This window comes from Sorex fumeus, unplaced genomic scaffold (genome assembly GCF_029834395.1).
Source record: "Sorex fumeus unplaced genomic scaffold, SorFum_2.1 ptg000035l, whole genome shotgun sequence".
In the NCBI taxonomy this organism is placed as follows: domain Eukaryota; kingdom Metazoa; phylum Chordata; class Mammalia; order Eulipotyphla; family Soricidae; genus Sorex; species Sorex fumeus.
In genome coordinates this window covers 40,662,137-40,679,249 of record NW_026606092.1, presented here as the reverse complement: position 1 = coordinate 40,679,249, position 17,113 = coordinate 40,662,137, and the positions used below count along the sequence as shown (strand labels likewise).

At 41.2% G+C, this 17,113-nt stretch overlaps 1 protein-coding gene across 1 annotated transcript in view; it reads right to left on the bottom strand.

Moving 5' to 3' along the window:
* Positions 1–17,113, bottom strand: part of EPB41L5 (erythrocyte membrane protein band 4.1 like 5) — a 138,102-nt gene that overhangs the window by 15,758 nt on the left and 105,231 nt on the right. The window contains exons 19-20 of the mRNA XM_056117671.1: positions 8,706–8,834; positions 5,659–5,723 (exon numbers count right to left, since the gene is read on the bottom strand). Coding sequence (XP_055973646.1) covers positions 5,659–5,723; positions 8,706–8,834 — 194 coding nt within the window. The remainder of the gene's footprint in view (positions 1–5,658; positions 5,724–8,705; positions 8,835–17,113) is intronic.

The following is a 17,113-nucleotide window of genomic DNA, read 5'->3' as shown; positions in this document are numbered from 1 at the left end:
TAAACAAAATAGAAAAAAAAAACCCAAAGCATTCCAAAACTAAACAAAAATGCCAGAGGTTGTTCTGAAGCTTCCAGGAAATGTTCAAAGGGATGCAACAGCAGATATAAATTTTTAAGATTATAGATGGACCAATGTTGATATGGCCTCCAAATACCATCAAATATAGAGAAATAATATCAAATGTGGACTGTAGATACACAGAAAAAGATGACATCAGTAGACTGATTTTCGAAGCTGTTACGAAATCTGTAAATAGGAAATCTCAATCAGAAACTGTAGTACTGAATAAATTCTGAGATAGGAGAAGCTGGAAAATCGTAAGAAAAAGCTGCCATTTAAGGACAAGCTAGAGAGCCTATGAGCAGAAGGTGGCAGTGACATCTAAAGTGTTCTAGCTAAACGACAGGACTAGCCAGGTGAGAAGAAGCCAGAACCTCTGCTTCCTGACAGCTGCAGTCTGGGCGGCCAAGCCCAGATAACAAGAGCAAGAATAGAAGCAGTCTTAGAGATGCTTCCATACCACAGAGGAGAGGAGGGAAACTATGGCCACACACCATCATCCGCTATGATAGAACTGCCAGCAGGAAATTCCAGTCCTCTCTGTTATCACTGGAAAGTGTGCACACAACATGACCATTTCCTATCTAATCATGCAAGGAAACAGGAAAAATGAGAGATAAATCCTGGATCGGAAATGACAGATACAAAAGTTAGTGACATGGAAGCGAGGACAGATGGCTTTATCCACAACATGGAGGCAAATAGTCAAATATTTGAAAAGATAAAGGATCAGTTATAAGAAAAGACAAATTATCGAGATGTTTTAACTAAAGGATACTCAATATTCAGAAAAATGGTATATCACTTTCCAGAACTGAAGACACAGATCTTCATAATAAAAGATTACATTGAATATTAAAAAAATAAAAAACAATCTGCATTTATATATATATGAAAATATATGGATATATATTTTCATATATATAAAATGAAAATATAAAACTTTTTTTTTCTTTTATTTTTTTATTTATTTTTTAATAGTTTATTTCTTTATTGAATCACTGGGAAAAGTTACAGAGCTTTCGGGTTTAGGTCTCAGTCATGTAAGTATCAAACACATTTCCCTTTACCAATACTTATTTTTAACCATGAACCCCAATAGAACCCCACCTCCCACACCTCCCAATTCCTGTGACGCAGATGAGTTCTAGTTAATACTCTATCTACTTTGACTAGATACATTGTTTCGATAGAAGATACACAATTATTGTTTAGAGTTTAGGACCACCCCCCCAATCAGATATGCTGAAACAGTGTTGTGAAATGATTTGTTTTCTACAGCTTGGTTTAAGAATAAAATGATGTCGCGCGGCCGCAATGGCGGCCGCGCGGTTTTGGATTTCTGCTGTTTCACTTATTAACCCTGGAAGTATTTCTATTAAAAGTTAGATAGTTAAGAGATTGGTTTCTGTGCTCTGGAGTCGTGGCCATGCCGGAGAGCCGCTCGTGGGGGTCAGCTGGTGACTTCGGTCGGGCGTGAAGGACGGCCCAGAACGCCCCCCTTCCCATGAGGCCTCTGCTGCCCCCCGCCCCCGGCTCAAACCTGCTGTCCACAAGGCTCCCGTGCGGCCGCCATCTTTCTTTCCAGAGAGGAGCGGGCGAGCGGGACAACACCCTTTCCCCTCCAGGCAGGCTTGGTGGCTCGGTTTAACACATAGTCCATTTGCTTTTCTGCTCCAAGCGGCTGGTTCTCTGTGCTAAGTTCTTGTGCCTCCGGGGCCGTGGCCATGCCGGAGAGCCGCTCGTGGGGGGCAGCTGGTGATCTCGGTCGGGCGTGAAGGACGGCCCAGAACGCCCCCCTTCCCATGAGGCCCCCGCTGCCCCCCGCCCCCAGCTCAAACCTGCTATCCACAAGGCTCCCGTGCGGCCACCATCTTTCTTTCCCGAAAATATAAAACTTTTAAGGGTAATTAGTAAAACCTAAAAATTACCAACAGAAAAAATAGCTTTGTTCTTAGAAAGAAAAAAAAAACTCACAGAAAAGGAGTCAGTAGAAGAAAGAGTGATCATTAAAAGGAATAAAATATTTTATGATGAATTTTCCCAACCTTTAAACAAAAGAGATTATTCACATATTCATTTTTAAGGGTTTGGCTTTTTGGGCCTCACCCAGCATTGCTTAGGAGTCACTCCTGATGGAGTTCAAGAGACCATATGAGGTGCCAAAGATCAAACAGAGGTCAGCTGCATGCAAGGCAAGCACTTTGCCCCTGTACTATGTAGCCCCAACCCCATATACTTAATACTGCTTAAAAATAACCCCCAAAGCAGACTATGCCAATCCAGTATGTTTAGCTAGGGTCATGTCCAGTAATTTCACTTCTAAATGTACCCCCTCTAAAACAATCCTTACAACTTACAAAATGTGTGCAAGGAAAAAAAATCTAACATTCATTTGTGACAAAAATGCATCCATTAACGTGAGAATGAATAAATTCTGATGGATTCAAAAACAGAATTAAGAAATATAGCACTGTACTCCTGTTGTTCATCGATTTGCTCAAGCAGGCCCAGTAACGTTTCCATCATGAGACTTGTTGTTACTTGGCATATTGAATACGCCATGGGTAGCTTGCCAGGCTTTGCCATATGGGCGAGATACTCTCAGTAGCTAGCCAGGCTCTCCGAGAGGGGTGGAGGAATCGAACCTTGCTCAGCCAGGCTGGCTGCATGCAAGGCAAACGCACTACTGCTGTAACATTTTAAAATTAAGATATACTGAAACAAACAAAACATTGTATTATACACTTTAAAGGGTGAACTGGGTACTATCTGAATCTAGTAAAGTTAGATTCAATAAAGTTATTGAATCAATTACTCTCTCAGTAAAGTTAGAGCTACAGAATAGCTTTTACTATTTGATAAATGATAAATGATTTGAATAGACATTTTTCCAAAGAAGACATGTAACTGAAACATATTTAACATTATTAAACCTACTCAGGTAAATAAAAATCAAAGCCATAATAAGATAGCACTCATTAGGATGAGTAAAATTTGAAAAACAGAGATTAAGCAGTACTGACAAGGACATGGGGAAATTGGACCCCCCCACATTCCTGGTGGGAAGAGATTATGGCAACTGTTTTGGAGACAGCCAGAAATCCTTCAAAGAGTCTAACTGAGAGCAACTGAGTTAAACTATGAAATTCAGCAATTCTCCTTCCTAGAAATGTTAGAAAGAACAGAAAGAACAAGAATGTCTCTAGAGGGAACAAAAGGGAATGCCCTGCCTCAGAGGCAGTGTGGGGGTATACTGGGACCATTGGTGGTGGATACTGGGCACTGGTATACGAATGGGTTCTTGATCATTATATGACTGAAACATAAGCACGCAAGTTTGTAAGTCTGTAACTGTACCCCATGGTGATTCACTAATAACAATTTTTTAAAAAGAGAAAAAAAGAATGTCTCTAGAAAATCTTGCATGAGAATGTTCTAAGCAGTTTTATACTTGGTAGTACAAAATGTTCATTAATTGATTTAAAATAAATGAAATTACCTATACAGTGAAAAATTATTCAGCCATAAAGAGGAAGGTATCAGGGCTGGAGCGATAGCACAGTGGGCAGGGCATTTGCCCTGCATGCGGCCAACCAGGTTTGATTCCCAGCATCCCACATGGTCCCCCAAGCACCACCAGGAGTAATTCCTGAGTGCATGAACCAGGAGTAATCCCTGTGCATCACTGGGTGTGACCCAAAAAGAAAAAAAAGAGTAAAGTATCAATGCATGCTACAATATAGATGAAACCTGAAAATATTTTGTTAAATAAAGAAGTTAAACACCAAGCGCCACTTATATGATTCCATTCATATAGGCTGTTCAGAGTAGGCAATTCAACTGAGGAAGAAAATTGATGAGTGGGTGGTAGGTGCTATAGAGGCAAAGAGGAATATGAAGAGCCTGCAAATGGGCAGGAACTTTGCTTTATGGGTGATAACAAGGTTATGAAATTAGACAGTAGTAATGGTTACACAATTTTGTCAGTGTACCAAAAAGGCCCTGAATTATATGAAATTAATAAATACATTTAGTTATGTATTTACTCTGGGGTCTCCAAAGCCGTCATACCCTGCCTGGTACTGTTTGAGGACCACCTGGTGTCAGGACTCAAACTTGGGGTTCACACCTGCCTGGCATGTTCCTTTAAATTATTTCCATAACCCCATGAACTTACAGATTTTATTTAGTTATTAATTTTTGGTGTTTGGCCTATATGTGATGGTGCTCAGAGCTAATTTCTCGCTCTTAGTTCAGGGATCACTACTGGTGGAATATATGGTGTGTCAGGGATTGAATTGAGGTCAGCTGGCCGTGTGCAAGGCAAATGCTTTACCTGCTACTACTCCAGCCCCAGAATTGTATCTATTTAGAGGTTAATTTTATGGTATGAAAATTCGAACTAAAAAAAAAAAAGCTCTTTAAAAATGTTCTAAGTTTACTGTCGTAAAATGTGACAAAGCTTGATATTTGGTATACAAATATGAAATAAGCAACTGCCACAGTTTTTGCTGTGCCATAGCAAAAGAAATCACTATTACAATCAAAAGACATCCTACTGAATAGGAGAAAGTATTTGCAGGCTATGCATAAAACAAAGTGTCATTATCCAAAATACGTAAGGATTTCACAGTTCAACAAGAATTCATATAACCCCATCAAAAAGTGGGTAAAGAGCTAAGCAGAAATTTCACCAAGGAAGACATACAGATGGTCAACCAGTACAGGAAAATAAGCTTATTATCACTTAATATCAGGAAAATGCAAATTAAAACAATGAGAGATCATTTCACATTAGTAAGAATGGTGTATATCACAAAGACCAGCCTCATGGAGTGTTGGTGAGGGTGTGGGGGAAAAGGAACCCTCATATGTCGGTGGATATGTAAATTGGTTTAGTCTCCATGGAAAAACAAAAAATGAAGATTTCTCAAAATATTCAAAATAGATCCACTACAGGGATGCAGAAACTCCACTCCTAGGTATCTCTCCCAAGAACACACATACACAATCACACACACACACATCTATGTTCATTGCAATGCTTATTTCTAGCCAAGATCTGAAAATAACTCAAGCATCTAAAATGACACTGGATGAATGGATTTTTAAAAATGTGGTGCATATACAACACAAAGTTCCGGTTAGCCATAAGAAAAGAAGACATCTTGTCTTTTGTAACAACACAGATGGAATTAGTAGTCATTCATGCTAAGTAAAGTAAGTCAGAAAGAAAAAAAGATAAATACAAATTATGTCACTCATATGTGGGATCCTGGGAAAGAAAGTAAGAGAATAGGGGGAAAAAACAAATAAAAATAAGCCCATGGACTCAGATCACAGAACTGAGGCTACCAGATGCTGGAGTGGGGATAAATGGGAGGAAGTTCTTTGGTGGTAGATGTGACATTATCATCATCATATATTTTTGAAGAGGCATGAAATTCTACCCCTAATAGGCATTTATTAGAAATAAATACATGTATCCTGAAATCATGTAGTGAAAGATTAGGGAAGAAGACTAAAGACTTCAAACTGAAATAAGAGAAAAAGAACATCAATCTAATTCATTCTATCCAGAATTGTTCGTACCTGTTTGTGGAAGCATCTGAAACACTGGCATTTTTATGACTTAATAAGCTGTCTTCTCCTGTAACCTGAAAAAAAGGCAACCATAAAAAAGCCATTAAATCATTGTTAAGGAAACGAATGTAACAAAAATTTTATATTTGTTTTCATTAAAAATAGAATTATCAGTTTGCTTGAGTCCCCTAAAGAACAATCATATTTTACCTATGGAAATATCAGTATTGCACCTGAGTAAAATCCTAACCCACACCCAAATTAACTACCCAAACTTTCACTTCAATATATTATTACAAAAGTTTACATGCTGGGGCTGGAGTGAGAGTACAGTGGGTAGGGCATTAGCCTCGCACACTGCTGACCTGGATTCGATTCCTGTCATCCCATATGGTCCCCTGAGCACATAGCCAGGAGTGATCCCTGAGCACAAAGCCAGGAGTAAACTCTGAGCATAGCTGGGTGTGGTCCCAAACCGAAAAACAAACCAAACAAAAATCACATACTTTACTAGAAATCTGTCAATTATTATTTTGAGGGGGAATTTAGGACCAAATGGCAAGCTACTGAGAGTATCTCGCCTTCACGGCAAAGCCTGGCAAGTTACCCATGATGTATCTGATATGCCAAACACAGTTAACAACAAGTCTCAAAATGTCACTGGGCCTGCTCGAGCAAATCGATGAACAATGGGAGGACAGTGCTACACTGCTATCTATAGTGTTTAGAGTCAGGGGGCAAGAAGGTGTTTAAGCAGTGTCTGGGATCAAACCAGGGTTGGCTGTATGCTAGGCATGAACCTTAACTCCTGTATTCTCCAACTCAACTTTCAAGTATTTAAGACAATAAGGCATGTTAATCAACAGATAACAGAATGCAAAAAGATTTAATACCAGAACAATTTTAATTTCTTAAAAAATTGAACTATATTAAAACAGATTAATTGTGTGGTATCCCTTCACCTCGCCCAACTCAAGCACAAGAGATATTTTTAGAAAAGTCTAGAAATTTTCTAATTCATTGTCCTAGAAAACACATTTTTAAAGTGCAGTTTGATAGATTTTGAAAACATGTTATCAATACATAAATAAACCTCAATTAACATGTATCATTTCTATTAACCCCCCAAAATTGTTCCTTAAAATTTCCAATGTAATACTATAAAAATCCTTACCCTGGGCCCAGGAGATGGCTTAGTGACAAAAACCAAAACATAAAACACAACTCTGGGCACAACAAAGTGTATGATCTATGCACCATCCAGCAGGCATGTGTGTGAAAGCATTGCAGCTCAAAGGAAGAACTGCAGGCCAGCACCAGGACTAAGAGATATGTGACCATACCCATGACCAGGAACGTGGCCCTGTGAACACACACGTGACCAACCATGACAACCACTCCACTGCAGCAAGCATCACCAGACCTCCTCAAATCACAAAGCTGTAGGAAAAAACTAGAAATTGAATTCTAACTCAAGTTCTCTAATTCTAAAGTCTTACTGCCATAGTTTATTTTTATTTTATGTGTACACTGGTGAGATAGGGTTGGCCAAAAATAAGAACAATATTACTAAGTCTTCTCAGTTCTCTTCAAGGCTTGTGTCTGTACACCAGAAGGCAAAGTGAGTACTAATGGCATATTTTTAAATCTTATTTGACAATGGATTTGGTGAAAAAGCTCCCCTGCTTTAGAAGTGTGAAAGTTTGGGAAAGCCAAGGGAAAATGTACTTTGATAATATGAATGCCAGAAACATAGTGGGGACTGATTCTTCTCCACTGGATCCTTTTCAACACCACTGTCAGCTCTTCACTTTGTGACTATCATTCCCTCTTACCAAACTGTGGATAGATGTGGGCTCTGACATTTTTGAACACATATCTTTGCTCTTCCCTGCAAATCCCTTTGCCTCTCTTTTCTTTTTTGGGTCACACCCGGCTAAGCACAGGGGTTACTCCTGGCTCTGCACTCAGGAATTACTCCTGGCAGTGCTCAGGGGACCATATGGGATGCGTGCAAGGCAAACACCCTACCCACTGTGCTATTGCTCCAGCCCCTGCCTCTCTCTTTTTTTTTTAATTAGTGAAACACCATGAGGTACAGTTGTAGACTTATATATTTTTGTGTTTGGGTTTCAGTTATACAATGATCAAGTACCCATCCCTCCACCAGTGCCCATTCTCTACCACCAAAGAACCAAATAGCCCTCCCATCCCCCCATCCCACCCCCACCCCACCCCTCCTCTATGGCAGGGCATTCCCTTTTGCTCTCTTTCCTTTAGGGTGTTGTGGTTTGCAATAGAGGTATTGAGTAACCATTATGTTCGGTCTATAGTCTATTTTCAGTGCATGTCTCCCATCCCGAGCGAGTCCTCCAAATACCCTTTACTTGATGTTCCCTACTCTATCTGAGCTGTGTTTTCCCCCAGCATGTGCTGCCGGCTTCCAAGCCATAAAGCGGACCTCCTGGTACTTATCTCAACCATTCTTGGGTTGCCTCTCTTTTCTTATGCCATTTACTTTTCTTTTTTTTTTGCTTTTTGGGTCACACCTGGCGATGCACAGAGGTTACTCCCGGCTCTTGCACTCAGGAATTACTCCTAGTGGTGCTTGCGGGACCATATGGGATGCTGGGAATTGAACCCAGATTGGCCGTGCGCAAGGAAAACCCCCTACCACTTCAGCCCTGCGGTTTACTTTTCTAAGGCCTAAAATCATATTTAATATTGACAGAAACCTAAAAACCATTAGATTTTTCTGGCTATAAAGTAGTAAAGACTAGAGACTCGCTTCTAAAGGAATTTGACTTTTTTTTTAACTTCTATTTCCTAGAATTTTTTAGTCTCACTTTTTCTCCTATGACTGCTCCCCTCTATCTTAATTAAAACATAAGATTTGAGAAGGCATTTTGCTATCTTGTGAATATCTCTCAATACTACTACATATATGTCTAATCATTCAGTAGCTCCCTCTTATTTTACACTCACATACTTCATTTGTTCTTAAATCTCATGCTCTCTTTACTCCACCAGGGCCCTTTCTATTGAAGGTATCTTACCTTATGTACTGCTTCTACTTGAGCCTTTAAAATGTTACTCTTCAAGTCTGGAGGCATTCTCCTGGCATTCAATCCTGGGCTTTCAATGGCATTATTAAGACATTTCTCAGTCAATTTCACCACTTCTTCCTAGACATTAAAAACACACTCTATATTACTCTAATAAGATTGTAACTGCATGGAAATAGGAACAGGATTGATGGAGCTCATATTTAGACAGCAAGGAATCAAGACTTAAGTAATTTGGCCTAGGAATAGTCAACTCTTACCAACAGTTTCTAACTAAGGTTCAATAATTACAAATATTAATTATATATTGGTAGAAACCATGTAACTCAATAATTTAAATCAATTTCACCTTTAAACAACAGAGTAACTGACAATATCACTTGGGACAAATGCCTGACTTAAGCTACATTCAGGAAGAATTAGTGCAGTTTGCTAGAATTCAGGTGGATTTTAGATTAGGCCCTATGCACGTTTATCCATGGCAGTCTGTAGCTCTCAGTAGTTAAAAGAGTTGGGACTGCACTATACAACCATAAAAAGATAAATTACAGCCACAGAAAACAATAAAATAAGCGTGTCTAGTCAACGAAAATAATAATTACAATTATAAATTAAATATTGTAAAAATAAAAGGGAGGCTGGAGTGATAGCACAGCGGGTAGGGCATTTGCCTTTCACGCGGCCAACCAGGCTGACCCGAGTTCGATTCCTCCGCCCCTCTCGGAGAGCCCGGCAAGCTACTGAGAGTATCTCGCCCGCATGGCAAAGCCTGGCAAGCTCCCCGTGACGTATTCGATATGCCAAACACAGTAACAACAGTAACAACAATCTTTAATACAACTGATATTTTAAAATGAAAATAGGCAATAGTTACAATAGTTACTGTGATAATTAATTAATAACTGTTCCTAATAACAACTCAACCTAAATATTTTCTTCATTTCAGATATAGCTTTGTCTCTACAAAACAGGCTAGCTGCCAGGTATGGGATACATTCTGTAGCACTTTTTAATTTTGGACAAAACTATTCATGTGCTTACTTTAATTTGGCATTTCTCAGTATTATCTCCATACATCTTCCTCTGGGTAAGACTCCAAAATTTGAACCAAGTTTCCCCATGATTCTAATAAATATAAAATTTAAGCTAGATTCAAGTCTTTCATATCCTACTCTTCAGAATGTTTTTTATTAGCTCAAATATATCTCTGTGTCTTTCAACCATGGTTATTTCATAGCATAAGATGCAGCAATCTCTCTTTTGAATATATATGTATATATAAATTTAAAAAAGATTATTTTGTTTATAAAAAACAAATAGTCTCCTTAGTACGCTTTATTAAGAAAATGTTTTCTGTGCTTATCCCAAAACTTAAGTGATCATGGAAATTGAGCTAAGCACCCCAGAGTAGCATGACTGAGATTCTAAGTTGCTCATCTGTTGTTCATCTGTTCTGTGGGGCTAACCTCCCTCTCGCCATCTCTCTCATGACAAGACACCTGAGGAGATCCTCCTCAGCAATAAGAGAAAAGTGCGAAATCTTCATTAAGAACAAAGAAGGCAGGGAGGATGGGAAGAAAGGATGAAGGAACGCAGGAAGGAGAAAAGAAACGATAGAAGGAAACCATGCCAAACAAAATGGTTATACTTATGATGCTTTCTGAAAGCGATCTGGGCAAGAGGGAGAAGTGTGAAAGGATTTTAGTCTAAAATAGAACAGGAGATATTATCATATCAGCACCCTAAGAAGATTGGGAGTTAAAAAATAAAACAGCCAGAAAGATAGTATAGGGGTTAAGGCACATGCATGTGCCCAACCCCAGTTGTACCCCTGGCACCACTTGGGTAGCCCTGGTGAACCTCTGCCTCACAGGCCCCATAAAGCACCACATCCTGGGGATCCTGCACTGAAACACCAGCCCACCTTCCCAAGAATCACCAGGAGATGCTGCTCGCTTCCTGAGTACACTGGGAGGTCAATAAAGAGATGATAAATAAAAATGAAAAGACTGATTTGTACCTTCAACTTACTTGAGAGACTGGTCTGGAGTGATAGTACAGCCGGTAGGATGTTTGCCTTGCACTTGGCTGACCTGGCTCAGTTACTGGCAACCCATATGATACCGCCAGGAGGGATCCCTGAGTTCAAGGTAGGAGTAAACCCTGGGCACCACCACGTTTACCCCAAAAACAAACCCAAAAAGAACTGAGACTGATAACCCATACATGTATGACTGACAATTACCACAAGGAATCCCTGATCAGTGATAATCAAGAAATCTCTATTCACCTTCAAAATCAAAGAACTCACTGCTATGACTCAGGCAAAACTTCACTCTTTTCCACTCCTTGCCCATAAATACAGCCCACCCCAAAACCTCAAGGCACTCATGTGTAGTTTGCTACAGTATGTTCTGAACTGCAATTCCTCTGGTTTTACCAATAAACTAAATTTCTACTAAATTTCTGGTAATCTGAGCTTGCCTTAATTTGGGTTAAAAATCTTCAGGTCAAATCTAGCCCACAATCTAACCTGTAATAAAGGTTTGTGCTCATTCCCACGTTATACCTTCATGCTACAATGGCAGAGTTGTGAGGCCGCATAGTTCAAAACAACTAAAATATTTACTACGTGAATGCTTACTGAAATAATATGCTAATTTCTCATCAGAAAAATACATTTTTGGCTACTTTCAATCCTTTCCCCACATAAAATTAGTTACTAAAAGCCATAATTCACATAATTATAGTCCATCCTCATTAATGAATGCAGTTGATATTTTCGCTCTTTCAATAGGAAAAATAATTCCAAAAATCAAATCTGAAGATACTAATGTTCCTATAACTGTCTCAGAAAAAGAGAGAATGAAATTGAAAAATCTACAAATCTTGACACAAAGCAAACCCTTAAAGAATTCAAAAGAAGAGGAAAAAGACCTCAAGCACAGAAACCTTGAAAAAGATGGCAGCACCAACAAAGAAAAACAAGCAAAAATTGACATTAAGAATCATGATATCTTAGCACAGACAGGCCTGGTCTGCTCATCCAACTACAAGACTATTCCAAAACGTATTGATTTAGTAACTGTCTATGAAACTTTTCAAGCTACAGAAATCATCTCCTTAGGCAGTCCCTTTGAGTCAAAGCTCTTTGACTGAGAAAAGCTTTCCAAAATCAAGGGGAAATCTATATCTCAATAGAATCAATGATTATAAAGCTATTTGTTACATATAGCTCTTCACATATCAAAAGGACTCTCTCCAGAAATTAATCATCATTAACTGTAACTTAGTTTCAAAAACTTTTATCAAGCACTTCCTTTCTTCTCTGCTTTAGCTTTCCTAAATTGTTGGCAAAGAGTGACATAAATAATGTGTGTGTGACAGACAAGAGTGACAGATAAGAGTGACAGAATTAAATACAATAATTCTGTGTTTCCAGGCTCTTCCGTGCGGGCGGAATACTCTCGGTAGCTTGCCAGTCTTTCCGAGAGGGATAGAGGCTTTTGGGGTGACCTCTAATCACCCTTGTAGGTGTTACCATATTTGAACCCTATCAAATATGGTACAACAATTCCAGAAGATGGGTATTTAGTGTCTTATGATGTGTTGCGTGGCCGCTTGCGGCCGCGCAAGTCCGGAAAGCGTCCTGGAGTGTGGCGACGGCTGGGTAGTGGAAGTAGTGTCCAAGTAGTGTCCAAGTAGTGTCTCGGAAAGACTGGCAAGCTACCGAGAGTATTCCGCCCGCATGGAAGAGCCTGGCAAGCTATCCGCTGTGTATTCGATATGCCAAAACCAGTAACTACAACTGGTCTCATTCACCTGACCCTGAAGGCTTCACCGACATGGCAGCACTGAGAAGGATGAGAAAGGAGAGGCCGACAAAATCTCAAGGCCGACCTAGGCTGCCACAACGAAGAAAGACAAAAATGATCGTCTGTACTTTCAATGCACGTACGCTAGCATCAGATGCATCCATCGAGGATCTGATGGTACAAGCGCGAATGATCAAGTACGACATCATTGGTCTGACTGAGACAAGAAGGCACGAATCTCACCATGCCGTTTTCGACACTGGAGAAGAATTGTTCCTCGGAACATGCGATAAAAGAGGTGTTGGAGGCGTCGGTGGCCTTGTCAACACAAACTTGGCCAAGAGCATTGATTCATTCGAATGCCTAACAACCCGAATCGGACGTTTACATTTGAATAGATGTGGCTCACTGCCTGCAGTTTCTATCTTCGTTGTCTACGCACCAACATCTCATTATGATGAAAGAGAAATCGAGAAGTTCTACATGGAGTTAGAGAAGTTCTATAAAGAAGACCACACCTTCTACAAGATCATTGTGGGTGATTTTAATGCCAAGATAGGACCGAGAAGATCAGCTGAAGAACTTCACATCGGGACCCATGGCCTAGAATGGAACAAACAGGGTGAGAGACTGTCTGAGTTCATCATGTCGACCAAGACCATTCATGGTAACTCATAGTTCCAGAAGGCAGAATCTAAACGATGGACATGGGAGTATCCCGGTGGACAATTCCACAACGAAATAGACCACAGCATATTCAATCGACGGTTTTGCCTGACTGATGTCGCTGTTGTCCCAAAATTTCAAACGGGATCGGACCACCGTCTCCTTCGTGCAAAATTCTACTTCACAGAGTGGGGAGAAAGGGCTGCAAAGTTCAAAAAGAGAACTCCCAGAATGACCACCAACTGGGAACTCTTTGGTACTATTGCAGCAACATGGGAAGATGCCATTGTTGACAACATTGATGAGGAATACGATCGACTGGTTCAGCACCTCCATGAATGTGCGAGGAACGCCAAGAGAGAGATAGCCACAAAAAATCGCCTATCTTCGAAAACTCTTGAGCTAATTCGCCAGCGTGGTTTGGCGCATGCCTCAGGCAACCGCAAGCTAACGTCCGAGCTCGCAAAGCAGTGCAGAGATGCGATCAAGGAAGACCTCAAAGAGAGAAGAGCAGAAGTACTGGTAGATGCGGCAGAAGCCGGGAAAAGTATTCGTAACACCCGCCTGTCCTTCGCCAACTATAAGACCAAGATGACTGCCCTCCGACGTCCTGATGGATCCATCACATCCTCCAGAACGGCAATGGAGAAGATTATCCATGACTTCTACTCAAATCTCTTCGATAGCCATGTCCACTTGCTGACATACCAAATTCCACAGGATGGATATTTCGTTCCCAACGTTCTCCCTTCCGAAATCCGACACGCCATTTCGTCAGTAAAGAAACAAACAGCACCCGGCCCAGACAAGGTCAGACCTGAACACCTGAAGAACCTGCCATCAGTACTCATCAATACACTGGCTCGGCTCTTCACTCGCTACCTGTCTGAATGCAAGGTTCCATCCCAATGGAAAACCAGCAGGACCGTACTACTGTTCAAGAAGGGAGACATCCATGACATTGGCAACTATCGCCCGATCTGCCTATTGTCTGTCATCTACAAGTTGTTCACTCGAGTCATCCTGAATAGGATTGGCAGAACACTAGATGAAGGACAACCATGCGAGCAAGCAGGGTTCTGCAAAGGATTCAGCACCATCGACCATATCCACACGATAACCAAGCTCATTGAGGTTTCTCGGGAGTTCAAGATGCCGCTCTGCTTAACGTTCATTGATTTAAAGAAGGCCTTTGATTCTGTTGAGATGGAAGCGGTCATTGAAGCCCTAGCCAATCAGGGCATTCAAGCCCAATACATCAGGATCCTCCGTGAGCTGTATTGCGGATTCACTACCAGGATCTCACCATTCTACAAAGAAGTGATCGTTGATGTCAAGAGAGGGGTGCGGCAGGGTGATACCATTTCACTGAAACTCTTCAGTGCCACCCTCGAGAACATCATACAACGACTGGAATGGGAAGGAATGGGAGTGAAGATAGATGGTCGGCAACTACACCACCTCCGCTTTGCTGATGACATTGTTTTAATAACACCAAACATCAGCCAAGTGGCACAAATGCTGGCCGACTTTGACCGTGAGTGTGGAAAGGTAGGACTACAGCTGAATCTTACGAAGACAATGTTTATGAGAAACAGCCTTGTTCCTGACGCCCCATTAGCTCTCAATGGAACGACCATCTCCGAATGCAACAGCTATGTGTACCTAGGTCGAGAGGTCAACATGACAAATGACCTGGCACCCGAGCTGCGCAGGAGGAAGAGAGCGGCTTGGAACGCCTTCAAGAACGTCGAAGAAATAGCTAAGAGGACGTAGAACCTCCAGCTCCGGGCACATCTCTTTGATTCCACTGTTCTTCCTGCATTAACATATGCCTCAGAGACCTGAGCCCTACGCAAACAAGATGAGAACGCTATTCAGGTCTCCCAAAGAGGAATAGAAAGAGCTATGCTTGGAATATCACGTTTCACTCAAATGAGAGAAAGAATCCGGAGTTCTGACATCCGTCGACGATCAAGGATCAGGGATGCTGTCTCATTTGCCAAGGTGTCGAAAATCAGATGGGCTGGTCACGTAATGAGATTTAAAGACGACCGTTGGACTAGAGCTGTTACTGATTGGATTCCACGGGATGTCAAGAGACCGCGTGGCCGCCCACCTACCAGATGGTCAGACTTCTTCGTCAAGATCATGAACGATCGGTTTGAGGCCCTTCATGTTCCTGGAGCGAACAGATGCCATTGGGCTACACTAGCACGCGACAGGGACAAATGGAGACGTTACTGGCGCCCACTCGAGCAAATCGACGACTAACGGGAAGTTAAGTGATAAGTGATAATTCTGTGTTTGAACTTCACTTTTATAAAAGGGCTATTCGAAAGTCATACTTCATATTTCAATTACAACTTATTTATTCATCATTTAAATTGTTTTTAAACTTCTATTATACTCTATCTTCTTATCCTAAATCTAAGTTTCTGCCCTGATATATTCTTGAATATAGTCCAACATTCTGGAATATTGGACTACCTGCTGCCAAATTCTTCATAGATCCTGATTTTGCCTCTCAAAAGCTTCTATCCTCTGAAAACTCATAGGAGTTCTCTGATAGGAAGTAGTCATTGGAGAAAGTCATCAGTAATATTTCTGTGGGCGTTGGTGGGACAGGTAGTTTCTTTTGAGCCAAGACTTTGTTATTCTCCTACAGATTTCACACAATGTGCATTGTATGCTAGAAAAAGTAAACAAGAATCATGTTTAGGGAATCAGACCAACAGTGTATCATAATTTAAAACGACTATCAATCCATAGGCGACTAACACCCAAGAGTGGCTGAAATTAGTACCAGGAGTTTTGCTCCATGGCTTGGAGGCCAGCCACACATTCTAGGGGAAAAGGGAGCTCAGATAGAGAAGGGAACACCAAATAAAGGTGTTGGGAGGATCTTCCCAGGATGGGAGAAGCATGCTGAAAGTAGACTATAGACCAAACATGATTGCCACTCAATGCCTCTTTTGCAAACCACAACACCCAAAAGGAGAGAACAAAAGGGAATACCTTGCCACAGAGGCAGGTGGGATGGGGGTATGGGGGGTGGGTGGGATACTGGGACCCATGGTGGTGGATAATGGGCACCAGTGGAAGGGTGGGTGTTTGATCATTGTACAATTGAAACTCAAGCACAAAAATACATAAATCTACAACTGTACCTCATGGTGTTTCACTAATAAAAATTAAAAAAAAAAACAACTATCAATCCTGGGTAATACAGGTCTAATAGGAATAGATCCCTTGAAAATGAGCTCTCACAAAATGAGTAGTATTGGTCTGAGTCTCAACATTCTGTGATTACCCAGAGTGTCTCAGGTTCTCAATTCTTAGAGGCAGTCATATAACAACTGACATTCTGATTTAGAATAATATTGCATTTCCAGTAGAATTTTCATCATTTCATCCTCCCCGCCCCGACCAGGGCTCCGGCAGCCGAAGACCTCCAGGACCAGCCACCACCATGCTGAGACCACTCTCCGCACACATGAAGGTACTGGCAGAGGGACAAAGCCACGGGGGTTCCGGGGCCGAGACCTCCAAGCCTACTCGGATTGGAGTCGAGCATCTTCCACCCAGATCCTCCAAATTCCCATAGGCGGGGGTCACACCCACCACCTGGCCCCCTGGCGCCTTGTAATCCCATCAGCGGCCAAGACTCAGAGACTATAAAATCCAGATCCTGGAACCGCGACATCTTATCAGAACTTTTTTTTTATGACATCTTATTGTCTCATTCCTACTTTGGACAAACATGCAGGCTATTGAATGTAGCCTGCCCACAGGGCAGAGTCTGGCAAACTCCCCGTGGCATACCAAATATGCCAAATACCAGTAGCAATGATGGATCTCATTCTCCTAAAGAGCCTTGAATATAATCTCAGGGCTAGGATGAAAGAGACGTTACTG